The sequence below is a fragment of the Hydra viridissima genome, unplaced genomic scaffold (genome assembly GCF_058129835.1).
Source record: "Hydra viridissima isolate aposymbiotic clone 2 unplaced genomic scaffold, HvirCarnegie_v1 scaffold_14, whole genome shotgun sequence".
NCBI classification, from domain to species: Eukaryota; Metazoa; Cnidaria; class Hydrozoa; order Anthoathecata; family Hydridae; genus Hydra; species Hydra viridissima.
Window position 1 is genome coordinate 7005919 of NW_028324313.1, and position 27442 is coordinate 7033360.

Sequence of the window (27442 nt, forward strand, 5' to 3'; positions counted from 1 at the left end):
ACGTTGACCAACGTCGATCAACGTTATTTCAACGTTGTTTCAACATTGTGTGCTTGCTGGGTTGAGTTCTATTGTCGATGAATGTGGTATTTGTTAAGGCGAAAAAAAATTTATCGCCGAAGATGAAAGTTTTTCCTTAAAGCTTTTGAAACATTCTTTTGCCACAAAAACAAAGTCATTTCCACTTGTTATACATTTGCAGTAAGATTGTTGTAGAGTCGAATTCCGGTCCATCGACGTTTGATTGGCTGGTCGAATTTGCTTAACCATCTTCTTGTATATTATTTCTGCTACTCGACTACTCCCCTGAACCTTCTTGTATTCAATTTCGTTCTCAGCACTTTGAATTATGTTAAATGGTTAAACGTAAATTGCAATTGGAACACTTCTCTAAGTGATGTTAAGATATCTTCCTTCGTGCCTCCTTTGAGACATTTTCGAATATTTTTGATTAAAATATAAAAATATAATGAAACATATTTTGTAAAGATTTTAGTTAAAAAAGCTGGGTCTAGGAAAAACTTAAAAAAAAAAAAGTTCAAACTTTAGTACGTAATTTTGAAGAGAAATTAGAATCAAAATTGTATCCAGAGCTTTGAATAAAGCAACTTTTCAAGATTGTTTGTGAAAAGCACAATTAACTCCAATTTTGTGCAACCCACAAAAACATTATACACAAAAGAATTTTTTTAAAAATAAGTTTCAGAGTATTTCTGAACCTTTTTTAGTGTTAATAGTCCTCTGAATTCCATTTCTTTGGTGTTTCTTATGGACTTTTTTCCTGAATGTTTGTGAATCGTTTTAAATAATAATAAAAAAAACATTTCCTCTTTTCTGAATTATATTCAAAAATATAATAGTGCTTCACAGAGGCATCTAAGCAATTCAATTTACTTCTTAATGTATTGACTTAACTATACAGCATTATAAATTGATTTAAACAGGATACCTTTTGAATTTATTACAATTAGGTTTCCTTTAGGGAATTCGATTTCAGAGATGCCAAAATACGTTCAAAAGAAATTCAAAATTGATTGCAACTGAATTAAATCTCTCTCAATAGGACTTACAATTTCGTTATGAGAATCATAGTTGATCTTAAAAGTTAACTTCTGGAAGGAAACATTTCAACGAACGAACTATAACCATGTTGAACCCCCTGATATTTTTTACTGCGTGTTTTAATTGTCGTAAAAATTCATATTTATACATTCAAACAGCTATTGTTTCTTAATTTTTCCGACTTTGAGTGAAGCCTCCTATTTAAGTGAATGTATCAGCGCTGAGTATTGTTTTTCTAATGAATCGCTAATATGCTGATGTACACACACACACAATATATATATATATATATATATATATATATATATATATATATATATATATATATATATATGTATATATATATATATATATGTATATATATATATGTATATATATATATATATATATATATATATATATATATATATATATATATATATATATATATATATATATATGTATATATATATTGTGTGTATGATAAACTTTTGTAGCATGACTGAAATTTAGAGAAGGAATTGATAACTTTTGTATTATAAACTATATATAGTAATATTTTTTCTCTTTTGCATTTATTTGCTCTTCTGTGTACTAAACTAATAACTACCAATTAATCATATTAAAATAAAAAAATTTAATATAATTGATTGGTAGTTCTCAGTCTTTTTTCAGGTACTTCAGATATGGGTGTTGATGAAACAAATGTTAAAATAATGTATTGTTCTTTGTGTAACTTCAGTGAAACTGGGCTTGATCGACTAGCAGCTCATATACGTAGTCATATTAAACCTGAACCTATGGCTAATCTAATTTCTCCCTTAAATAAAAATAATAAAGCGATAAAAAATCCTTTACCAAGCCAAAACATTCTGACAAATAGACATGAAAATTCTAAAAAAGAGCTTCTTGGTGTAGTAGATACTAATACAATACATAAAAATTGCTCTCTATCACCATGCATTGAAGTAACTAATCCACGTACACTTTCTAACTTAGATTCTAATATAGGTCTTGATTATCCTGAGTTTATTTGCCCTGAAATACCTAAGAAAGCAGCTATTCCAAACTCATTTTCAAATAACTTTCCTGTTTTACCTATTCAAGTGACTTCTCCTTATGTATCTTACAGTTCCCAAAATAACATGTGTGATGTTTCATCAATTAACAGTACTCTACCCACAACACTATACAGTACTTTGACATGTGGTAACCTAATTCCTCCTGTAAAAAATAACTTTGTTTTAGCATCTAGTTCTTTAACACCTAAACCTATTATCAATCAAGTTCCTTTAGAGTTATCTGCCTTACCAACAAGTACACTATATGAATACATTACAAATCAATCTAAGAAAGTTGTAGATACATTTAGTAATTTGAGTTGCAGCCTCATGAATAATTGTTCATTTAGTGTTCCAAACAACGGGACTCTGTTGTTAAATCCTAGTGAGAATTTTACTTCAATTGTCTCATCATTAAATCAGCTGGCAGGACTTTTGTTAATTCCTTTAAAAAACACAAAAGAAGTTGGCATTCAAACTGAGCAAATTGAAAAAACATTTGTCTCAAAGCAGCTGCAAGTAGCTTGTGTTCAAACTGAACTAAAAATGGGACAGATATCTGAATGTGAATTTAATATAGAAGCTACAGCTTTTGCAGGTTTTCGTTCAACTGAAGGTTTGTTTGAATGTTTAACTTGTGGTGATGATTTTGTTTCTAAAAGTTTACTTCAAGAACATAATTTTCTACAACATACTTTTATATGTGACAAGTGTGATCACATGTCCACAAATACAATAGATCATGTGATGCACACAAATGGATGTGGTAAAACTGAACTTCAAATGAGTTGCCAAGATTGCAAAGAAGTGTTCTTGTCATTAAAAAAGTTAAATCACCATAGAATCAAGCTGCACAATGTTAGGATGCCTTTTCGATGTGGTATTTGTAATATTCCATTTGAGTTGCACAGTTCTGTATTAGAGCATATCTCTATGCATGAAAGAAGTATCCTTGAGTTCAAATGCAGATCTTGCAATAAGATTTTTCAAACACCAGAAGCTCTTAGTAAACATTACACACGCCATAAGTCTGTTAAAATAGTCTATGAATGTCGTTTTTGTATGGTTTCTTTTGACTCAAACAGACTTTTATTGGAACATATTGCTGCTGACCATGTTATTTCTGAAATAGCTGAGAATAAAACTGATTCTCCTTTAAGATCAACTTTTGAAAACACTGAAACAATCGAAAGATCTCCTTTAAGAAAAAACTCTAAAAGTTCCAAAAAAATAAATTTAGATACTGATTTACATATCTGCAAAAATTGCTGTTTAACTTTTAAGTCACAGCAACTACTAGTCAAACACACAGTAAGGTGTGCAAAGAAAAAAGTTGGTACAACAATGTTTTCTTGTGATGTTTGCATGGAGTTTTTTATTTCTGATGTTCGGCGTAAACAACATATTAAAATTCATCATAAAAGATTTAAAGGCTATCGGTGCAACAAATGTTGTAGAATTTTCAATACATGGGCTCTCCTAAAATTTCACACTAGACAATTGCATTCAAAAATCATGTGTTCTGATTGTGACGAGATTTTTACTAGAATGAATGTTTTGCACAAGCATAAAGTTGAAGTTCACAATAAACAAATCTCTGACACCAGCGAAAATAAAGGCAGCAAATGTAACTCAGTTTTGCTCACAGTATCTGATTTGAATTCCCATAAAAAAAATGAACATCTTGAACTTCTGATACCAACCACAGATGAGGTATCAAACCTATTGAATGCAAGTTGCAGTGCCTTTTCAACTCAAGATACTCCAGTCCAAAATCTAATTGCACCTAAATCACCAATCAAACAACATCTTAGTGACAAAGATCAGTTAGAATCTCGAGACAACCAGCATTTTCTTCCAAAGGGTGTTTTAAATAAGAACACTTCACAGTTCATATGCTCAATTTGTGATAAGGAAACTAAATCTTTTACTGGACTTAAATCTCATTATAGGCGGGTGCATGAAGTCTGGTTCAAAGAAGTCAATGAAAAGGAGGAAAAAATTCAAACTTCTCCAAAGGTTTTGGATCAAGACAAACTTTTAGGTTCACAGTTACTTGTTGTAGAAGCTACCAAAGAATGCAGTTCTACTTCTGAGCCACTGCCAAAAAATGAAGATCACACCAATAAAATTTCATCTAAAAGATTTAAAAGAAATATAAATGCAGATTGTTCTCCATATTTTAAACTTATAGGTGCTGCAAGTGCAGCCTCATCTAAAAAACAAAGTTCAGATCTAGTTCTTCAACAGCATAAATGCCTCAAATGCAACAAGTTGTTTAGCAACTATAGAGGATTTTCGTCACATTTTAGACAAACTCATAAAAAAATTGAATCAGTTAATGTCCCAACAATTAACACTACTGGTAATTTAAACTCACAATCTTTGTTGAAAAAAAAGAGTGAAGCATCTCATCTCAACACATCTCTAGACTGCCCAAAATGTGAGCGCACTTTTGATCGCAATAGAGCTTTAGTAACCCACTTGTTTTCTTGTCATCAAATATCAAAACAAAACCACTGGGAATACTGGCCCAACGGCATACCAAAGTTACCTGATTCAGTTTCAAATTGCCCAAAGTGCCAAAAGAAATTTAATTATAAAGGGGCAATGTTCAAGCATTTGTATGAATGCAATGGAGTTAGACCTTCTAGTCAAAAGAGATTAGGCTCAAATAAGTTGAAAAGATTAAAAAATGCTTCAATAAACAGTGATAATGCATTGCGTGTAGTTGAAGATATAAAGGGTCCTCCAGCATGTTTTATATGTGATCGCTTATTTAACAATAGAAGAGATTTAATTTTACATGAATTTAAAGTTCATGGGATAAGATGGATTGGTAGAAAGCGAATACTACCTAAAAAAGTGCGCAATCTCCCAAAGATAAATGAATTTGTTTTTCCAAAGAATAAAAAAAAGAGACACATTGTGAAAAATGAAAAGGCTGACAAATAGACATAAACAAAGAAGAAATAGCAAAGTTAAAAAAAGTATCAAGTATTTCACTCAATCAATGACATGTTAAATGCTTTTTAAAGTTTGGTCTTATAATTTTCATATTTTTATTGAATTATCATAATTAAATCAAAATCCTTTATCCAAAATGTTTTCTCTTTCTAAGTTTTAACAGTATTTTTTTATTTGTTATTATTTTTGAAGATTCTTTTTGTTTAAACTGTCATCTTAACATTTACAAAAACGTTTTTAAAAAAATGATAACTTTACTTTTTTAGTAAGCTTTTTCTGTAATCTTAGCTAAGAATCTGTTAAAAGGAACTGGTATCTTTCAATAAACTCTGTTTTGAAGCTTTTTACTGGAGTTTACATTTAACCAATACGACTTTATTTCTTAGGTTTTGTATTGTTTTTTCACTTTTTTAATTATATAAAATATTAAAATAATTGCTCAAAATATCTGCTACCAACTTCCCACCTAACTCAAATTATAAAAAGAGAGTTCAAGCGTTCAAAAACTTCATCTGAGAAGTCCGAAGCAGAATTACCTTAACTCACGTGCTAATAATAATAAATTTAGAGCTTAGATATTTTTACTCACACAGTTCTAATTCTTCCCATAGTTTAGTGTTGCTAGGATACTATTGATAGGTTTTAGAAGTTTTAAAAACAAAAGTTGACAAAAATTTGTGTAAACCTTGGTAGTCCAGGTTAGTCCAAGTACAAAATATTATAATAATATGATATAATAGTATGTCTTTTAAACTAAAGATAAAAGAAAAAAGGAATATATAAAAACAAAAGAAATTGAAAATAAATGTTGACATTATAAGGATAATTTTAAGATAACCATACAATTCATTTAAATTATATGATTGTATAACTTATTCAAACCAAGAGACTGAATCGTATTTTAATAATTTCGTCCAAATATCAGTGAAGTGTTTTTTGTCATGTTGAAACTGATTCAGTTAAACATGGACATGCAAAAATTAGATATCGTTCAAACATTAGATATTATTCAAATATATATTCGTATGTAAAGACTTTCCCTTGTCCATTTTCAACAGTCTACCCTATCAATGTATATACAAAGAAAACAACTGAGCGCTTATTTGTTTGTCCAGTCAAAATCAAAAATTTAACAAATCAAAAACCACGAACAATATACGTATTTTAATATACTTTAAGACTCAAAAGAAAAAATGTCCTACCAAACATATCAGAAAATTTTATTAAACTTTATGCATGATCTCAATTCTAGAAATATCATAATTGAGTTAGGTAGACGCCGTACAACTTTACCTTGAGTTAACATTTTTCGTTAAGATAGTTTGAGCCATATGAACATAAGTGATCATATGGGGTGATAGGATCATCGAAGCCTAATATTCAAAAAATTTGAAAACTGCTTAACATCCTTTATTTGAGGTATTTGATTGAATGCAAAGAGTTGTATACTTTGTAAAAAAATGCTTATTAAAAAATCTATTTGCACTTAAGAATCGTGAGATTTTTACTGCAAGGGCATTGATATGTTCGCTTTCCTGGTATGTATAAAGCGATGGTTCACTATGCCTGCCTCAATATATATATAGCTGACTTTCCTTCAAGATCTTAAGGAGTAATGAAAAGTCATCTTAGGCGTTTAAATGAAGAGTTAGCTACATTATCACTTTTTAGCCACGGTACCAACGAAAATGACAAACAAAAGATGGCACTTGCAGTGAAGAGGGAATGTCCCAATAAGAATAGACCATCTCGTAGATTAAAAAAATTGAAAAAAATGAAGAGCAAGTTTTATGAGAATTTCATAACTTCAATATCGATAAGATCCTGAGACAAGATTTTTCAATGACCTTGATTTCGCTTTCGATTACTATTCTCCAAAGCTAAGACATAGAAGTGCATTCAACCGTATATATCGTATAATCGTATATACATTGTCCTCCAAAACTAAGGGAACTCTAAAACAAAATGCTTTTCCAGGAAACAATAAAGATAAGTGTTAAACATTTTAAACCTTTATTAGATATTTGCTTATAAATATGGGGAATTTATTCTTGTTTTTTTTCTCACTTGTATGAGTCTCTTTTAACTTTTTGTTTTTGTACAAAAACCAAACAGTATAAAAATTGCAACATTTCAAAACAAACGGAACTTATATCTTATTACCGCTAAATTGAATATAGCTCTGCAATATAATCATAAATTGTCCATTTCGAATCTGGGTTTTAACTAAGGAAGACGTAGTTTTATATTTAGTCTTTTACGTTACATAAAATACAAATATTGTTTTATAGAAAATATTGTTTTGAAAAAAATGAAGAGCAAGTTTATTGGGAAATTACAGTAAAATTTCAGCTAAAAGACGACAAAATGCCACCTTATAAATATAATAGTGATTTTAAACAAAAAATAATCAATGACGATAACACTGGAACAACACAAAGTAAATTAGGTAAAAAGTATAAAACGTCAAAAGCAGCTTTAAGTCAGTTATTTGATAAATATTAAACCAAAGGAATTGTTGAAACTGAGCATTTAGTTGGACGACCGAGGAAAAGTAGTCCAACCTAATAATTTTACAAACAGTACGAATGATTGTAAAATTAGGTGCGTGAAAAAGAATCCATTTGCTTGTGTCAGAGATACCATTTGCAAATGGAGACTCGATATTTCAGAAAATTCTGTATGGCGACTTTTGGATGACACAAGGTTGTATCATACTGCAAAAAAAACCCGTAAATGAAAAAGTTCGCAAAGACTCTAAGAAATTGGACGGAAAAGGGGAATGATTCCAAACTAACATCAAAACACATTAAATTTTGATACAAATAAAATCATTGCAATGACCTGCGCAATCTCCTGATCTAAATCCTATTAAGAATTTATTGAAAACTGGATGATAAAGTGCGTTTGCGTGATTCAGAAATGCTGAATGGTATCAGGAACTTCAAAATGCCGGGTCACAAATTCAAATTGACAAACGAATCAAGTCTATGCCTCATAGGTATGCTATTAAGAACAGTAAATGTCATCAATTACTAATCTGATATCCTTTTGATAGTATATATTCAAGTTCCTTTAGTTTTGAACTTGAAAATAGTGGTATTTTTTTTGTTACGTTGCTAAGGTAATGTACATCTATCTTGCATAGAGTAGATACTTATGCTATATTTTACCTAAATCAATATATTTTTAAATAATATTTTTCTATTGAAATTTAAATAATCTGTAGCGTACTTTTTTTTATAAACTTCAATACGCTCTCTTAGTTTTGGCGTAGAAAGTAGAAAATAAATCAATGTTATTAAAGTTGTTGATGATTATGCTAAAAGTAGAGTAAAGATAATCCAGTATAACAATCGGATGTCAACAGAACTTCACTATGAACAACCCGGAACCCGGAACATAGCAGTCCAATCGTAAGGAATTTTATTTTTATTAAGAGCGTTAGCTTAACATAAAACTACAGGGTTCCACCCGGAATAACAATAAAGAAAAAACACAGATAAAAAAAAACAAAAACTATTCAGTAGACCAACTTTTTGACCAAACATATATCATCATAACTAGCAAATAATACACCAGATCATTGGGCTGCTTCTGAAGCAAAAATTTAAATATGAAACCTTATTTTTCTCTTACATAATAAAATATTTACTATTGAAAGTTTAATTTTGACAAAGAAAGACAGGGGAAAGATCAAAAGGTTTAACAAAACAAATAAAAAGAAAATAAAAAATTACGTATCCAATTGAAATTTATCCCATTATAAATTGACCAATCGAAAGTGAGTAAAAATGTAAAAAATGGAAAAACTTTACAAATATACAATATTTTTTTATACACGCGACTATTCACATTTCATAATGGTTTTTAATGAAAGTTAAAGGTTGAATCGAATTAAAGCTAAAATAAGAGAAGCGCTTCGACCAGCGAAGATATTTAAAAGTAATCATGAGAGCAGCTCATTTTACCACAAAATATCTGATTTTTGCAGCATAAAAAACAAAGAAAAAAAAACTCTGAAGAGATTATGAAAGTTAACAAGTAAAACAAAAAAAATATCTTTCAGATTTTTCATGGGCTAAAATAAGTTGAACTTATCTATAATTTTAATCTTGTAGTAAAGTACATGTATGCTTAAATAACTTCTGTTGGCATCAGTCATAAAAGACAAAAAAAAAATCAAAACAAGAAAAGTTCAAAACTCCTGATAGAGAGAGAGAGAGAAAAAAAAAAGACGCTGAAAATCAAAACTTAAATATATATTACAAAAATAAGCAAACAAGATTTTTATATTTATATTATATTTGTCATTAGTTTATATAGGTAGAGATCGCATTCCTCTTTGAGTCAATCCCTCAAATCTTTTAAATGTATAATTTAAGAATACCCAATCTTTGTTTGAAAGCTCGTTATTCTCAGGAAGAGGATCTAAAAAATTCAGTTGAGGGATTTAAAGTGAGATACTGACAGGATCATCATTCTTAAAAGTGAAAAAATAAAATGGAATGAAGAGGAGTTGTACGTGGTTACAATAGTACGAACATATGAGAGATTAAGGTTCAGAAAAATATATTCACTTACTCCATGAAAGATCAACATCTGGAAAGTCATCGAAATTTGAAGTATCGTCTATACTTTTTACTTCAATAGGAATGGCTGCTGGGCGGTCTCTATAAAATTGGCAGAAACAGCAATAATAAAAATTTTACTTGTAATTAAATTATGAAGATAGTATTTACAACCAAACTATGAAAACGATGTACATACATACATACATACATACATACATACATACATACATACATACATACATACATACATACATACATACATACATACATACATACATACATACATACATACATCGGATACATTAATGCCTAAACAAAAATTCATAAAATTTTAGGAAAAGATTTGATTTAACCATCATAGATTTACAACTTCAAAATAAAAAAAAATTAGAAGTTAAAATGGAACAAATATAACAGAATGCAAAATCAATTTCTTTTTTTAATTACAATTTTGAAAAATCTCTCAACAAATGGTATCAAATGTCCCATTTTGCCCCACCTAGCCCTACTACTAAGATTGATAGAATGGTAAAGTAAAAAGAACAATATTTTTTATGTTTTGTAAAAAAAAAAAGACATCAAATAACATAAAAAGCTATGTTTATGAAATGTTTCAAATGAAAAAAATTAAGTTCATCTTTACCTTATGTGTTCCCAATCAACTCCTTTAAAAAAAGGGTGAGACTGAATTTCTAATATCCCATCATTTCGTCCAAGTCTATGATCGGCATCAGTGCAAAAACTGCATTTAGGAAAATTAAAATCAAAATATAATATTCCGTAAAGTTACCTTTTGGAATCAGAAGACAAAGAACTGGTTGAGGTAGAAGCAGAATTGGCAGCAAAAGTAACAGAAAAACAGTGTTTAATTTTTTTTGCATTTAAACTGTGTTTCAGAAACTTCTTAAATTGTAATTCAGTTCAATTAAAGTTATGTACTTATTTAACCATGTGTTTGTAAAAGTTTCAAACAAAAGATTTGTAAGGAGCAAGCTTCAACCCTTTTCCTAAGTTATTCAGCAACGCAAAATAAGCATTCAATAAAAAGAACAGAAGAAAATGAAGATTTTAAATACTTTAATATGAGGTTCTTTGCAGTGTTTGTAATAGGCATCTCTATAGGAAACACAAGTGTTTCACGCCAGTTCATTACTTTGCGATATGTTTCTAAAGAAAACATATTTTTTCATGTTTCTTAAGAAAAATTCTTATAATTCAGTTAAAACATTGCATTTAATTGGCACTCCAAAAAAATCTTATACTTCAGTTAAAACATTGCATTTAATTGGCACATTTTAAAAACTACATTTGCACATTTTGTATTGCAATTATGCAGAATTTGTTCAAAAGTCAAACACTTATACATAAGCACTTTATATCATATCTGATTTCATTAGCAGGCTATGTCTGATTTCATTAATCTTTTAACAAATTGAAAGCAAGTTAATTGCTAGTTTATTTATCAACAATACAATTTCATACTCTCATATTGACTTAAGAAAACACTTCCCCTTTATTTTCTAATAAAGACATTACAGTACTGCTAATATGCTCAAAGTACTGCTACTATGCTCAAATTTAAACAAATTTCTTGAAAAAACTACTTTTAGGTAGTGAACTTAAAACAAATCTAAACTTTTATTTCACAAGTCAACCATTTAAAACAAAAACTTGTCTTAATTTTAGTGCATTGTATTTGAAATGTTATTAAGTTCAAAATTAGCAAAGCAAACCGATCACTACGAAACAAACTAACATGAAAGCTTTATAAGCACATTTAATCTTTAAACGTTTTACAATGAAATTATTTACCTTGAGGAGTTTCAGAGCAAAATGGGGGATATCCTATAAGCATTTCAAACATAATAACACCTAATGACCACCAATCACATGACTTTTCATAACCACCTTGAGTAAAAACTTCAGGAGCAATATAATCAGGTGTTCCAACAGTTGAATATGCCTAATAACAAAATCATTCTTAAAAACCCTTAAAGTCAAACAAAGAGAAAAAAAAATTGAACACCATCTACCATTTGACGACGATTACGTTTCCATGTCATTGCTTTTTCTTTAGTTCCAACACTGTTACCTAGAAAAAGAAGTAAAGGTCTACCTACTACCTAGAAAAAAACAAACTTTTTTAACATTAAAATAATTGCAATAAAGTAATGGAATTAAAAAACTTTTTGAAATCTTTTACTTACATAAATCTACAACAGCAGCTGGTGTAATTCCTCTATAAAAATCAGTACGGTGCGCTTTTTTTAAACCTGTGCACAAGCCAAAATCTGACAGCTTGATATGACCCTAAAAAAGTTTTGAGTACTACATCTAACCTTTTCTGAAAATGAAAATGATCAATTTGAAACAAGATAATTTTAGATAACTTTGGTCACAAAACAAAGTTACAATGAAAAAGGTACAAACATAAAACAAGATTGTCAAAGTGGACATCAATAACCTAAGTATAAGTTTACAGATTGCACCGCAAAAAATAATCCACAAAAAATTTACTTTATCCAAGATGGTGCTCCTTATTATGCAAATTTGAACCCTCTTGATTTTTCAGGAGGGTTAAAACCAGGCAAAGATATTTTTGTGGGGGTATATTGAGGCCAAGGTTTATGATTGTCAACATCCTAACATTAGCATTATCAATGCTACCATCACCAAGCAATTGCTAAAAGGGTATTGCTAAAAGGGTATTGCTAAAAGGGTGTTGCTAAAAGTTTCAACCTGGGATTGAAGCTGTAATCATAGCTGATGGTGGCTATATTAATTAGATATTGTAAAACCCTTTTTATTCTTGAAAAAATTTTCTTTAGTGGATGATTTTGAAAATAAATAAAAAGTCAGAAAATACTAAAAATTTTTTATTTTTTATGATGCAATTGGTAATCAAGTGGATTGAAATTTGAGTAAATTAACAACCCAAGTGGATTAAAATTTGTTTAAAAAATAACCTGTATCACTTTTTTTTTCTATAAAAATGTCACAAACTAAATATAGTTATTCTACAAAACTAAATCTAACAGATCAAAATCATAACTTTTGAATTTGAAAATACCATTAACTCCTGTAACAACACGATCATTTCTCTCTCCTCAAGAAATAATTTTTTGTATTTGATCATAGAACTGCACTTTTTTTGAAGTAGAACTTTCTGACTGTGATAAATAAACCTTCATTAATGTTAAGGATCTAATTAACATCTATGTCCTAAATATACTAACAATTATCATTAGCATTTTTCAGGACCAAACAATGATGTTTTTAGAGAAAATAATGGTTTTAGAGAAACTTCTAGATTTTTTAAACTAGTATATACTCCTTTCATATTTTTTAAAATTATTATTCTTATATTTATACTTAACTCCATTTAATAATGAAAATAAATTAACAAAAAAAGTTTTTAAAAATAAAATCTGTTAGATCTCTTACTAATAGAATTTTTTTATAAAAAATAAATAAAAAACATTAGGATCTTAATAGACGATGAGAACTTTAAAAAATCTTTAAAGATCTCATAAAAAACATTAGGATCTTTATAGCTGATGAGAACTTTAAAAAATCTTTAAAGATCTCATAAAAAAACATTAGGATCTTTATGAAGAATATAAACTATATGAACATTCTGAGACTTACTTAAAAACACACTCATGATAAATAATAGCATTTAAAAATAAATAAAATACATACCCTTGCATCTAACAATAAATTGTCTGGTTTTATGTCTCTAAAAAGTTAAAAACAGAATTTTAAAAATAGCTCAATTTAAATAAGCAACAAATCATTTTTTGAAGTTTCTTATTTTAAAAATAAACAAAAAAAAGTTAAAAAAAAACAATCTCAATATTTTCTTATTAACATTTTTGAAGTTACAGAAGTTAATAATTTCAAAATGTGCTAGATGTTAGATGCGCTAGATATTAGATGCGCTAGATGTTAGATGCGCTAGATATTAGATGCGCTAGATATTAGATGCACTAGATATTAGATGCGCTAGATATTAGATGCACTAGATATTAGATGTGCTAGATATTAGATGCGCTAGATATTAGATGCACTAGATATTAGATGCGCTAGATATTAGAGCATCTTGTAAACTGCTTACTTCTTTATAGATATTAACTTAAAATTTAAACATGAAATCAAATATCTTAACTAAAGTAATATTAAAAAAGAGTAAACATCATACCTATGTATAAATCCTAGTTGATGAATAAAATTAATAGCTAATATAGACTCTGTCATGTAAAACTGAGTTTGGGATTCAGTAAATGTGTCTTTTCTTATAAGTAGTGTCATCAGATCACCTGTTAACAAGAGCAAAATCAAGAGTTTCTAATCACAGATTTAAGATGATTACTACCATTGAAAAAAGAACTAAAGATTAATTTGTTATAACAAAATTATTTTTAAAATATTGTAAATAAACATAAATAAATAAAAATTAATAAAAAAAAAAATGCAAATAAAAAAAAAAAAGATCTCACTAAACCTCCAGGCAGGAACTCCATCACTAAATACAAACAGCTCACATCTTGAAATGAATAATACATTTTAACTACCCAAGAATTATCTGATTCAGCAAGAATATCTCTTTCAGCACGGACATGTGCAACCTAGAAAAGAAATAACTGTTAAAAATTTTGATTTAATAGAGCAGACCTTTACAATTGAAGCCTTTAAATTTAAAAAAGCAATTCTTTAAAATCAATATTGAGTAGGTCTTCAAAATCTTATTAGATCTCTGAAAAGGAAAATAGCAGAGCGTTGTAAAAGTACAACACTTTGATCTTTTTGAATGATTACAATTGAGGAAAAGTCTATGCAGAGTTAATGTAACTATCATTTGTAATTACCTCAACAATTCTACATCAAAGGCTAGAGAAAAAAATATCTTAAAGGAGGCTACAGAAAAAACAAACAAGTTTTTCTAAGATTACTAAGGCAGTTTTAATGCCTTATATTGCTTTTTTTTTTCTCATAAAAAAAAGGGAACATACTTGTTCTTTTTCCAGCATGTCTTTCTTATGCAATATTTTCATAGCATAAACATGACCAGTATCAGTTTTCTGAACTAAGCGCACCTAATGATAAGTTATTTTTTCATCAAAAAAGTAATTATTTTATTCAACACTTAAAAAATGGGGGGGAAAAAAAAACAAAAACATTTCATATTACAAGCCAGAAAGAGTTCAATTCTTGTAGCTGTTTATAACCTGTTCTGTATATAGACCAAACTATCTTTATTATCAATCTGCCAAGTAATAAATAAATGATAAAGTAAAAATAAAATCTATAAAAATGGATTTAAATGAATTACAGGAATTAAATTAAATAAATTAAATAACTATAATAATCAATGCATCATATACTAAAACTTGAAAAGAAAAAAGACAGAGATTTTTATAAAAAACATGTAGCAAGAATAAATGCAAACTTAAGGAGTAAGGCAGAGAGAAGAGGAACAGGCAAGCATTTAGTAGTTCTAGCAGAATACAAAGTTAATCCAAGGCAAAAATGAGAACTTCATCTGGTTTATGTTTTATATAAAACATAGAGACTCAAAGAGAAATATAAGCAAACTCAATACCTCTCCAAAAGCACCTCTTCCAATAACCTTTAATGATTCAAAGTCCTCCCTTCCAATCCTTGTTCGCTTTAACCGGAGAAACTCTGTCTCGCGCAATGCATACAATGTTCTTCTGGTTTCTTTCTAAAATTTTATTGAAAGCTAACATTCAATACATTATGTATCCATAAGAAATTATAAGAAAAAAAATCAAGCTTTTCAGTATATGCATTATTATATCAAAATCTTGACCAAATAAAGAGCCATAAATGCTGTTATAATCATGCTTGTGGAGCTGCAACTATTTTTCACAATTCAGCTTAAGCTCAGCTCCTAGCACCAGCTTCTTAATAATTTTAGCTCATTGTAAATACAAGTTTTCTGATTACATATAGAAGTATCTACTATAAGCTTCTTCTTGAAATGCCTTATTTTGTAAACATCAAATTGATTTCCCTAGGGTTTTAATAACACTTCCTCACTCCAACTATGTTTTCAAACAACTACCTCCTATGAATACGCATTGACAATATCTTTTTCGGATCAAACCAGTTTCCTCAACTTTTTCAATTAATGAATCATTTATATTAACTGCAAGATTGAAGATGACATATGAAACTTTTAAAAATTAATAAAAAAAAAGTGGCCCTTTCTTTATTAATCTAATAATCATATCTAAAGGTTAATTAATACTGTTTTCTACAAAATACTTGACTTTTAAACCTTGAAATCATTTTTAGCTTCTTCACTTTTTGTATTATTTTCTAAAAGATTGCTAAGACCTTTTATTTGATGGATATTTTACATGATGAAGCTTTTTTTTCATATAATAGAAATTTAATCTGATGGATCTTTTTCATAACTCTCACTTTCTTTTTTGCTGATTAAAATGTCAATAAAAAAACAAGCAAATTTCATTTCATTATGAAAATTTGCTTTTTTCCCCAAAATATATTGGGTTCAACAATGAAAATTTCATTTTTTAAAATTGTTTTTCTGAATACAAAAAATCACAAAATTGTTAATCATAGGAAAGAAAAAATGAAATAACTAAGAGTAGTTGTTTCATTTTGTAATTAATAAGTAAATAAGTCTCAAAATATAACTCAGCTATAGAAAAGCTAGTAGCGATGAAAGAAAAACTGTCTGAAAGATCAATTTATATCTTCTTATCATAGAAATGGATTCTTATCAGAGTTGCTGCAATATCTCACAGGTATATATATATATATATATATATATATATATATATATATATATATATATATATATATATATATATATATATATATATATATATATATATACATATATATACATATCAACTGATGTATGTAAAAAGTAAATTTTAAACCTCTTTTTCAGAAAGCCCTTCTTTCTCCATAATTTCCTCCAGTTGTTTGACTCTAAAATATTTTTAAAATATATAAATATTATTCCAAATTCTTACAAGTTTGTTAATAATATTTTCAAGTAATATGGACTAATACTTATTTTATCTAAATGACAAGGTTACATTATATGGTCTAAATAATATAAGTAGCTTACTTTTTAGGAGACAGAAAAAAACTTTGACAAGAAAAGGTTGTTTTTGAAGAACTTCTTCATGCTTCATGCGGCAAGTATTTCATAATTAGGGTTGTTTTTTTAAGAAACAAAAAAAAAAAGTAAAACAAAAACTTTTTAAGTTGTCTACAAAATCATGTTTCAATCAAAATTTGATAAAATTTGCTTTTGAAATAAAGTCTTCAACTCAGTAACATTTTCCATATTAACTTATTGTAGCAACAAGAAAGAACAGAGATTGATTTTGCATCAATAGTTAGGTAAGCAAGGCTTGTTAGACAAGTTTTATTTAATTTTTAGTTTAAACAGCATTTTAGAGCTTATTAAAAGTAGCTTGTACTGAATCAATAATAAATAAATACATACATGCATGGCATGCATAGATACATACACACATACATACATACATACATACATACATACATACATACATACATACATACATACATACATACATACATACATACATACATACATACATACATACATGTGTGTATATTTATATATATGTGCATGTGTGCGTGTGTAAATATGTAAACATATATCTATTATTTATTTTACCTATATTTTATCTCTATTTAAAGTCTGATTTATGTGTATTACTTTATAAATTTTTTAAAATTCTATTTTCATTATGTAATTAATCTTATTTAAACACAAAATATATTGCTTTTGATTGATGTAAATATATTGTTCATTATTAGCTGAAGTTCTACACAACCAGATTTGAGAAAATCAGGAATTGAAATTTATTTGTAACTTTATGTAATAAGTAACACTACCAAAGCTGTAGTTAATGATTGAATTATCTTTTAAAAACGAAACAATTATGTAAACATTGGCTACATATTGGAAAAAATAATTGTAATATCTATTATCAAAAAGTATTCCAATCAGTTTTATTTCATATCAATATTTATTTAAATTTTCAATTATAATCAGAGTAATGTCAAATGATTAACAATAAAGTAATTCTGGAAATTGCAAATAACATTGATAAATATATTCTAAAGATTTTCCATTATTAAAAGCTAATATGAGAAACTTTAAAAAAAAGAATGCTTTACTTATGCCAGCTATACTGTTATATGATTTAAATTTGTTAACTTTACCTTATACATATTGGAGTTAAAAGTAAAAAACAACTTTCACTTAGCGACTAATTTAACTTCAATTTTTACTGACCTCTCTTTTCTTTCTTTGGTATGAGTGATTAATGTAGTATAAAAAAGTTCAATAGTAGCCTTAGTTTTAGCTGCTTTGTCCAACGCTTTACTGCTAAAATGGTTATTAGTTGCCATTGTAGTTTGAAACTTTTCATAAAGCCATTTCAGCAGTGTCTTGAGTTCCAAGGCAGTATTACACAGCTAAATCGCTTTAAAAATTGACGATTCGATCTGGGTCTTCAATTCCCGAAAACGTTCAAAACATTAAAAAAAAAAAAAAGATTTACCATAATTGAAAATTGAATTCGCCAGAATTGAAAGCACGAAAAAAATTAAATTATCTAATTATCTTTTCATTCTTCCCTAAAGCTAAATTCTTATTTCTTACAAAAGTAAATGTTCTCATATCTTATATAGTTAAATGTTTGAAGTAGTAATAAGGGATTTTTTAGATTTTTTGAATTTCGCCTTTTTTATCTCTAATTTAAACCTAAAATTTGAAAGCTTTTGTTCAAAGTTTATCGCATAGTTTGAATTAGTGAAGCTAAAAGTTTACCCAACCACTTATTGAAATAAAACTTAATAAAGAAAAATTGAAAAATAAAATCTGTAGTTGTATTTTTAATTTTCAAGTGTGTTAACTTTGTGGCCAAAGAAAAATATTTGTGTTGTGACCAAATTTAAAAATTGTAACTAACTTAACTAAAAGAACTGTAACAAAAATTAGTAGACTAACTGCTTAGTCTAACTAAATTTAATCGGCTAACTTTTTAGCGTAGCTAATATTAGTCAACGAACTTTGTAGTCTAAGTGAATTTAGTCGATTAACATTTTAGTCTAACTAAATTTAGTCTTACTAAATTTTTAATTTGCGAAAAATATATTGTTACTGTCGCCCAAAAAAATATTTTTTTAAAATCTTGTTATGCGCAAGGAGGTTTAATACAAGGAGGTGTACTAAACCTCCTTAGTTATGCGTTTGTTGTGAAGTGGTTTGAGCGCCATGTCTTTAATTACAAATTGCCGTAAGTTACAATTTTTATCTACAGGGCATCTATTTCAAGGTTCGATTTTCAGAGTTTTTCAAGTTTTCGGAGAAAGATTTGCGACATGTACACTTAGAATTTTGTAATAGTAATAAACCTTATTTAATTAGTACCCCTTATTATCAACTACTTGTTTTAACTTTCAATGAAAAGCGGTTCAGATCCGGATTTTTTCAATTTCTAACTAAAGTGAATTACAAATTATAAAACACTTGTGAAATCAATTTATAATCAATTACGTAATTTATTTCGTTCGACTCTAAAAAACGCAGGTATTTACAGTGACAGCAATAAGATTGAAACAGTTAATGTTTTTTTATTATTTCTATATTGTGTAATAGAATATATATCTTGTTCAACTCTCAATTTTGTTTTTCTTTTAAAATTATTATACTAAATTTAACCTTAACTCCCAGCCCTAAAAAATATTCAAATAAGAAAATAGAAGTTTGACTCTTTTTCTTGTGAAGAGTAATCTTAAATCGATATTTAAATTCATGATAGAAATGTTGACACAGAAAAATTAAACAAAAATTACTACTAAACTTTTAAAAATATTTTAAACGATTTAAAAATCTTGTTAAGTTGCTTATAGCTAATGTGCTCTAATTCACTGAAAAACTGTAATTTTGAATAAATAAACTGTAACTTTTTCAGCTATTAAGTCTTTTAAAACTTTAAACTTTATGGGAAAGAATGCCACTTGGAAGTGGTAAATTGGAGTCGGAAGAATTTTTAAGAGGTTGATTGTTACGAACTGAAGATCAGTGGTCAAGTAGAACTTGTTTTTGTACCAGTACCAGTAGTAGTATTGTTTCTAATGCTTCAGATTTGACCAATCAGACAAGCTGGAGCTCGCAGCTTGCGTGTTTGGAAAACTGCAAAAGGAACAACAAAAGTTATTAGGATAACAAAAAAAGTCTCTGCTAACATTGGGAAGTTAGGTTGGTATGTGGCTAGGTGCAGTGAGCACTGACAATAAGCGGCCTATTCGACGCAGCGGGCGCTAACACAAGCAATCGAAGAAAGCGCAACCGACAATTGAAAGGTGGGCGGTTAACAGTGAGTTCTGACATTGAGTGGATAACTTAAAGGTGAAGGGGTGGGGGGGTGGGATGTACGCTGACATTTAGAGGGTCGTGATTGCACACGTAGTTGTTGAGTGTTAAAGGCCAATTAGAGATAAACTAATTACTTTCAGATTAGCTTTCACCAAGTACCATAATCCGAACACCAATAGCCGTAGGCAAGCATTGTAGATGTAGCATTATTGATTTTTTATAACTATTGGAATTAGAGGCTTAACGAGAATTTTGATGAGAAAGTGAATTAGGCTCTTGGTATTCTACAGGAAATTTCATGACTATATAGCAACTATTGAAAATAGAAGAAGGTTAAGCCGAGATGCAAAGAATTTTATGGAAGAATTGGTTTTGGCATCAAAGGATGAAATTAAGTAAGGGAAGAAGTAGGTAAGACTAAAAATATAATTCTCAAAGTTTTACAATAGACAACTTGTATGATATAAGAGTAGTAAACAATTTCTACGGTCTACGGCTCATCAAGTCGGAGAAGAAATCCGACACAAAATCTAAAAATTTCATCAGGAATCAGAAATATGTTAAAAATGATTTTGGCTAGGTTTTATGAAGAGTGGTGTAGAGAAATACTGAGAGAAAATATATTAGATAGTTGATGGAAGAAGAATTGGTTTCGAATTTCTAGCAGAAGCTTTCTTACTTTGGCTGACGCGCCTCTAATTGAGTAGCTGACCTTTGCCAGTCTGGTAATAAAATTTAGGAAAGAAGTATTTGAATTTAGCCTCAAAAAAAGAAGAGGTGGTCATAAGTTTGAACATCTAGTGTTTGATTGCATTGATGGTGCATATTCTGCAATAAAAAGACCATAAATTATTTTTACTATAAAAATCTATTTTATGAACATACAGCTAGTTTTTAACAGCACATAATATTTCAAGAATGTGGAATGCAGATGACCATGCTCGGTCCATGATGCCAAGGCGTTTGCAAATACTAAAGCTATTGAAAAATTTAGATATGAAACTTTCCTTTATAATATAAGCAACCCTTTAGAGAGAGAGAAAAAAATCATACTATGGTTGATCCAGCATAGCCACTAACTCCAAATTGAATTAAAAAGTCATTGGAAAACTAAGAACACCAAACAGAATGCGACTTCAATGTTGATATTTAAAAAAAAGATAATAGAAACCAGTATGAATTTGAATATAGATAATAGACCCCAGCCTAAACCTGACTAATTTTGCAGACTACTATTAGGACCATTATTTAGTAGTACTCTTCTAATTGTTCGAGCTCTTACAACAACACCAGAAGCTTCTTGCCATTTTCGACTGAGATCAGTATATGATAACTTTCTTTTTTTTTCATAATGCGAATAAGTGAATGTTTATTTCTTTAATTTGAAACCCAGGGTCTTCCATGACGCGGAAGATTTTCAACTGTAATGTATTCATGATATTGGTTGATTGTTTTGCTAGCAGTTGTATGCGTTGTGTTTAAATGTTTCGCAATTTTTCTTATTGAGAAGTTTTGTTCATTCATTGCTATGATTTAACATTTTGTCAAATTATCACTAGTTCCTCCAGCCATTTTAATTGTTTTATTGCTCAAATGTTGTTGTAAATTAGGTACTAATTTTTATATTTCATTTTACACAAATTTTTTAAACATTTATAACAATTTAAATAAAAATTCTCTTATAATTATTATCAATTCGCAAAATAGTTCAAAGTTTTACTCAAAGACAAATGCAACTTTGAAGGAAGTTTGAAATTAGTGGATTGTTAATTTTGGCCATTATACTTATTTTAGATTATGAGATATGTGTCAAGAAAAATCAGATAATTAGCGCATCGATTAATAATTTTATGAATATCAATATTTATTTGAATGAAAATATGATGCTCATCAATTAACACTTTTTGATGGAATATACACACATACATACATACATACACACACACATACATACATACATACATACATACATACATACATACATACATACATACATACATACATACATACATACATACATACATACATACATACATACATACATACATACATACATACATACATACATACATACATACATACATACATACATACATACATACATACATACATACATACATACATACATACATACATACATACATACATACATACATACATACATACATACATACATACATACATACATACATACATACATACATACATACATACATACATACATACATACATACATACATACATACATACATACATACATACATACATACATACATACATACATACATACATACATACATACATACATACATACATACATACATACATACATACATACATACATACATACATACATACATACATACATACATACATACATACATACATACATACATACATACATACATACATACATACATACATACATACATACATACATACATACATACATACATACATGCATCATTCTACAAAGAATCTTTTCCAAGCTTTTAGAAAAAAAAGTTTAAGTTGTAGGCAAAGGAAAATATTCAAAAAACTATGAATGAAATAAAATTTAAAGAGAAATTCCAAGAGTTTACTTTAATGATTGAAACGCACCTGGGTAAGAAATTTACCATTATACAGTTAGAACTAAGAAATAACCTAAGTAACAAAGGACTTTAGGCATCACTGAGATAAAAAAGAAATTTGTAATTGTTTTAAAAAATAATTAAGCAGGGATGGCAGTCATAATGAAATAGAACATAAATTTGTATGGAGAAAAGATCAATAATAACACGGAGTCCTTATTGGTAGTATTTCAAGCGGATAAAGAAATCTATAAAAATTTTTTTTAGAGCTCCCAGATCTCCATGTGATAATTGCACCTCTGAAGTGCATCATTTTTTAACCGAACCACAATAATTCAAAGTAGCAAAAAGAACTCATTATCTTTCATGAAAGTTAATCAACTTACGTTCCGTTACATTTAATCAACTTACATTCCGTTATATTTAATCAACTTACATTCCCCCAGTGGGCATCGACGTCATTCTCACGTCGGTTCGATGTTAGTTTTAGGTTAGCGACGTCGCCAACATAAAGTCAACATCGCACCAACGTGAGAATGACGTCGAAAATTAACATCGAGTTGCGATGTTAAATCAACGTCAAAACGACGTAAAACTCGTGGTTTTATGCAACGTTGATTTTTAATTTGAATAAGACATCGCACAGACGTCGTCACAGACGAATTTTAAAATTCTTCAGCGATTTTTCTATCAAACATTTAGTGATATATCACTAAAATTAGCACGCGTTGATAATCAAGTTAACTCAACTACAGGTAGGTACACCTTAAAAAAACAAACATCTTAAGGTGTTTTCTTTTTAAGGTGTTTAAAGGCTTTTTTGGCGCTACTCGACTTTCTCCCCCCCCCCCCCCCCCTAATTTTATGATTGATTCTGATAGAGAATTATATGCTGATTCATAAAAATATAAAAACATAGACCTGAAAATCAACGGAAAGTGCTCTAATTCGAAGTCAAAGTTGTAAAAAATCCCATTAAAAACCCTAATATTCGCCATTTTTTTTCAAAACGCTTTCATTTTCAACAAAAATAAATTACCGTTACATTGCGCAATAAACAAACCTGGTTTCCATAAGCCTTCGCATTATTATTTTAAAGTATGGTAACGAAAGTGTTATAAGGAAATGAAATTAATAGAAGATTTCAAATAAAGTTTGAACGTAGAATTTGAGAATGTAGAAAAATTGATGAATAATTATTATTGTATCGTATGCTGGTTTTTTTTATTAAAAAAAACGGTTTGAAGGTTACATTTTCTAAATTTTACATGTGATAGAACAACTATGAACTGAGTTTCAAAAGTTCTTCTTTTAGGCAAAAAAAACTGTTGAATTCTTTTTTAAAATTTATTACAAAAGTACATTACTTGCAAAATAGTTTATTCTCTAATAATTAAAAAACGGCTATTTTCATTGCCACAAAAAATTGCGCAAGATAAACATACTTTAACGACTTTTTTAACGTAAAAACCATGCTATTAATGTATTCGACTATTTTCATATTTAAAAAATGCGATATATATATATATATATATATATATATATATATATATATATATATATATATATATATATATATATATATGTATATATATATATATATACATATATCACCCTTCCACACACCAGGTTCAAGTTTTTTTGAGTTTGTTAAAATCACATTTAATAAGTTCTTCAGCCAAAGAATCTAAAAGGATTCAAAATATTTTTGCTAGTACAGTTTTTTTTGCCTCTGCCAATTTGGTTTTCTAACAACAAAAGGTTTTTTTCTCACTTTTATAATAGATTTTGGTTTCCCCATTTACAAAATTAGTAATATTTTTATCTATAAAATACATCTGGTATAAAACAATTTAAATACGTTATGATGTTTTAGAGAATCAATAAAACAAAACAATAAGGAAATTAATTTGTAATTATCCAATATAATTTTTGCTTAGCAAAAAATTAACTCTATGTTAGATATTTTGTGTTAAATAATTATTAACAAAAATTGGGTTATAACAAATTAATTTAAATAGTATTTTGCTATAATTTGTAGATAACAGTCAAAATATTGAAGAGTTTCCTACACCACCATCGCGAATATATGTTCATCAAGGTATATGCAAATTTGTAATCTGTTTAATTTTTATAATTTTTAAAAATTATTTTCCCCTTGAAATTAGAAGGCAGCTTAACTGATTTTTTTTGTAGTCATTAGGGAGTTATTTAATGTATTGAGTCTTTTCTGAAAGTTTGTATGCTTAACTAGATATTTTCCATAATTTTTTTTTTTTTTTAAACAACTTAAAAATTTAAAGTAAGTTTTTAAAAGTGAATACTTCTAAACCAAAACCTCTTTTACGACAAAATCACTCAGAAGATGGCGATGCTCATCTTACCCATAAGTGGAATTTTATATTGAATTTATATATTCTTTTTCTTCTGGATTAACTTTAGAAAAGTTATTGCAATATGAGAATCAGACATCAAGTGTGAAAAAGAATGAAATGTCATCAAATTTCAATGAAAAAGTATAGCTAGCTATAAGTTATTTTTCTATTTTATTTAAATATTTTTTGATCAATCATCATGAAATAATTATGATTTACAATGATGAATATATAGATGAGTATATCATTGCCTTATTTTTCTAGTTAAAAAATTTAAAAAGAGTGTTTTTACCCAGCAATGAAACTGAAAAACAAGTAATGATCTTTTAAAATTTATTAATTTTGTAAAGTTACACTGTTATATAATTTTTAACATAAAATATATATATCATATAAAAGAAATATATAAAGTAAATAACTTGTAAATTATGTTTTATATTTTATTACCGTAATTCTATTTTGAAATTCTTTTTTATTCTTTGTTTTAATTTAGGATGTAGTCTATATTTAAACATTAATAACCGACGATGTACATCGTCTTAGGTTCACACGTGTGAACCTAAGTCGGAGTTTGAGATGCAAGTTAGGACTTAGATAAATTTTACTTCCATTTAAAACTCGAAACTTAAAATATAGCATATGTTATATTTTAAGTTTCGAGTTTTAAATGGTAGTAAAATTTATCTAAAACCGACGTAAATCAAGCAATGTTCAATAAAATATTTTATTGAACATCACTTAATTTACGTCGGCTTAATATCATATTCTAACGTTAATCCGATTTTCAATTTTCAAAGTAGATGCGACATCGCACACAACGTCACAGATACATCGAATGTTTACATCGCTATTACATCGCGATTCGACGTCAATATTACATCGGATATAAACATCGTCTTAACATCAAAAATTGACATCGCGATTACATCGCATATTAACGTCGATCCAACTTTCCATTTCCAACGTTAACGCGATGTCGCACTCGACGTCGCCTAAACGTTAAACCAACATCGCCGTGCCCACTGGGTCCGTTACATTTAATCAACTTACATTCCGTTACATTTGAAATAACTCGAAAAACTTCAAGACAAGCGTAGACAATGAAAACAGAAAAGCAGAAATGCAAACAAATCTTACGGTTGCGTTAGATGGTGGTTGTGCATTATAAACTTCATAAAATGAGATAGGTTCAACTAATTATGATTTCTCTATTCCTTATACTATTTTTTAGCTATTCTTTTTTAAGAAAATAATAGAAAGTGTGTTTTTTAACAACTGACAAACTGATATTTTTATGTCAGTTCAGTAAATTAGTTCCAATAATTTGTTGTTTTGCAACTTTTGTCTGTTTTAATATATTCAAGTTCAAACCTTTCGACTGACAGGTTTGAACTTGAATTCAAACTTTTCAATGTACCCAAAAAAGTATAAGGTAAGGTAAGGAGAGCTCATCGAGATCTTTGGCTTTCGAAAAAAATCTTGTATTTCAGTTTTGCGAAATAAAATTAAACCAGAATAAAAGAAATCAAAAGTTTCTCTTATCCTGGTTTAATTTTGTTATTAAATATTATTAAAGTTTATTAGAAAGAGGTTTAATTTTATTATTAAATAAAATTAAACCTCTTTCTAATAAACAAACCATAATAAATCAACATCTTGGAGGAATTTCAATCAAGCCGTAAAAGGAAAACGTAGTTTTTTTAAAAAAATAATTCCTGGCAAATACTTTAATTGAAGATTTCTTTCGCGTCAGCATGTGCGCTTAAAATCTGCAATCATTTTGGCATCCTTTTAAAAAATTTTTACTACGACTGCTAAAAACAAGTTCGTCATTGACTTTTATCTCTTTGGGTGTTACGCTTGAGAACATTATTACAACACTTGAGATGGCTGAATGAATTGTGCGTTATTTTAAATCGATTTAAAAAGACTGCTCTCATTGAGAGGAAACTAGGATGTGGTAAAACAAATGCAGTGAGGACCTCAAGGTTTATTAGAGCAGTCACAAGGTCGAGTTCAATGCAATACAGTCCGATTCACGTGGAAGGCTAAGGAACTAACTCAGAAATGTTGTTAAATGACCTGAAGGCCAAATCTAAATATAGATCTAAAGACACCTCATTACTGCTGAGAGAAGTAAGAAACTTTATGCAGATTTAAACCCCCTCTGGACTACAATATATGGGCCTGTGTTGAGTCAAAAGCCTGTGAAAATTATGAAAAAGTGATATGAAACAAATCATTTTGCCAAAAGTATTTTCTTGTTTACTTGCTAATTTTATTATTAATTTTATTACAACCTAATATTTTTAAAAATTAGTGCGGGTCTTAAGGGCACATATTGTAAGGTCTTAAAATAAATCTATTTCATTATAATCAAGGCTTTTTCTTATTGCTCTTGTAATGTGTCAATGGTTTCAAGGTAAACAAG

The 27442-nt window shown here is 28.4% G+C and overlaps 3 protein-coding genes across 3 annotated transcripts; 2 read left to right on the forward strand and 1 right to left on the reverse strand.

The window, feature by feature from the left end:
* The first annotated feature begins 1504 nt into the window (after positions 1-1504).
* LOC145180987 (uncharacterized) lies at positions 1505-5199 on the forward strand. The gene has a single exon (XM_090071850.1). The coding sequence runs from the start codon at positions 1728-1730 to the stop codon at positions 5055-5057; it is 3330 nt and encodes a 1109-aa protein (XP_089927976.1). The 5' UTR covers positions 1505-1727; the 3' UTR covers positions 5058-5199.
* Positions 5200-8573: 3374 nt separating this feature from the next.
* LOC145180990 (serine/threonine-protein kinase 38-like) lies at positions 8574-18225 on the reverse strand. Its single transcript, XM_090071851.1, has 14 exons — positions 17976-18225; positions 16579-16630; positions 15246-15368; positions 14656-14739; positions 14148-14271; positions 13845-13962; positions 13346-13382; positions 11851-11953; positions 11677-11735; positions 11456-11606; positions 10720-10810; positions 10287-10385; positions 9654-9742; positions 8574-9500 (listed from the first exon to the last, which is right to left on the reverse strand). Exons 1-14 carry the CDS (start codon positions 18089-18091, stop codon positions 9388-9390), a joined length of 1359 nt encoding a protein of 452 aa, XP_089927977.1. The 5' UTR covers positions 18092-18225; the 3' UTR covers positions 8574-9387.
* A 4379-nt stretch (positions 18226-22604) lies between these two features.
* LOC149879089 (uncharacterized) lies at positions 22605-26165 on the forward strand. The gene is made up of 6 exons (XM_090071274.1): positions 22605-22668; positions 23272-23391; positions 24678-24737; positions 25079-25152; positions 25276-25326; positions 25812-26165. The coding sequence occupies exons 1-6, from the start codon at positions 22605-22607 to the stop codon at positions 25923-25925; spliced, it is 483 nt and encodes a 160-aa protein (XP_089927400.1). The 3' UTR covers positions 25926-26165.
* Positions 26166-27442: the final 1277 nt, after the last annotated feature.

What these genes read in the sequence shown, in the direction of transcription:
- LOC145180987 (XM_090071850.1), top strand. Translation starts at nt 1,728, where the DNA reads ATGGGTGTTGATGAAACAAATGTTAAAATAATGTATTGTTCTTTGTGT.
- LOC145180990 (XM_090071851.1), bottom strand. Translation starts at nt 18,091, where the DNA reads ATGGCAACTAATAACCATTTTAGCAGTAAAGCGTTGGACAAAGCAGCT. An exon ending in GAAGAGGTGCTTTTGGAGAG is followed by an intron (nt 14,740 to 15,245) that starts GTATTGAGTTTG and finishes ACTTATCATTAG; the next exon opens with GTGCGCTTAGTTCAGAAAAC. An exon ending in ATTTATTGTTAGATGCAAGG is followed by an intron (nt 11,954 to 13,345) that starts GTATGTATTTTA and finishes AAACTTTTTTAG; the next exon opens with GGTCATATCAAGCTGTCAGA.
- LOC149879089 (XM_090071274.1), top strand. Translation starts at nt 22,605, where the DNA reads ATGAATGAAATAAAATTTAAAGAGAAATTCCAAGAGTTTACTTTAATG. An exon ending in AATGATTGAAACGCACCTGG is followed by an intron (nt 22,669 to 23,271) that starts GTAAGAAATTTA and finishes AATTTGAATAAG; the next exon opens with ACATCGCACAGACGTCGTCA. An exon ending in GCAATGAAACTGAAAAACAA is followed by an intron (nt 25,327 to 25,811) that starts GTAATGATCTTT and finishes TTTTCAAAGTAG; the next exon opens with ATGCGACATCGCACACAACG.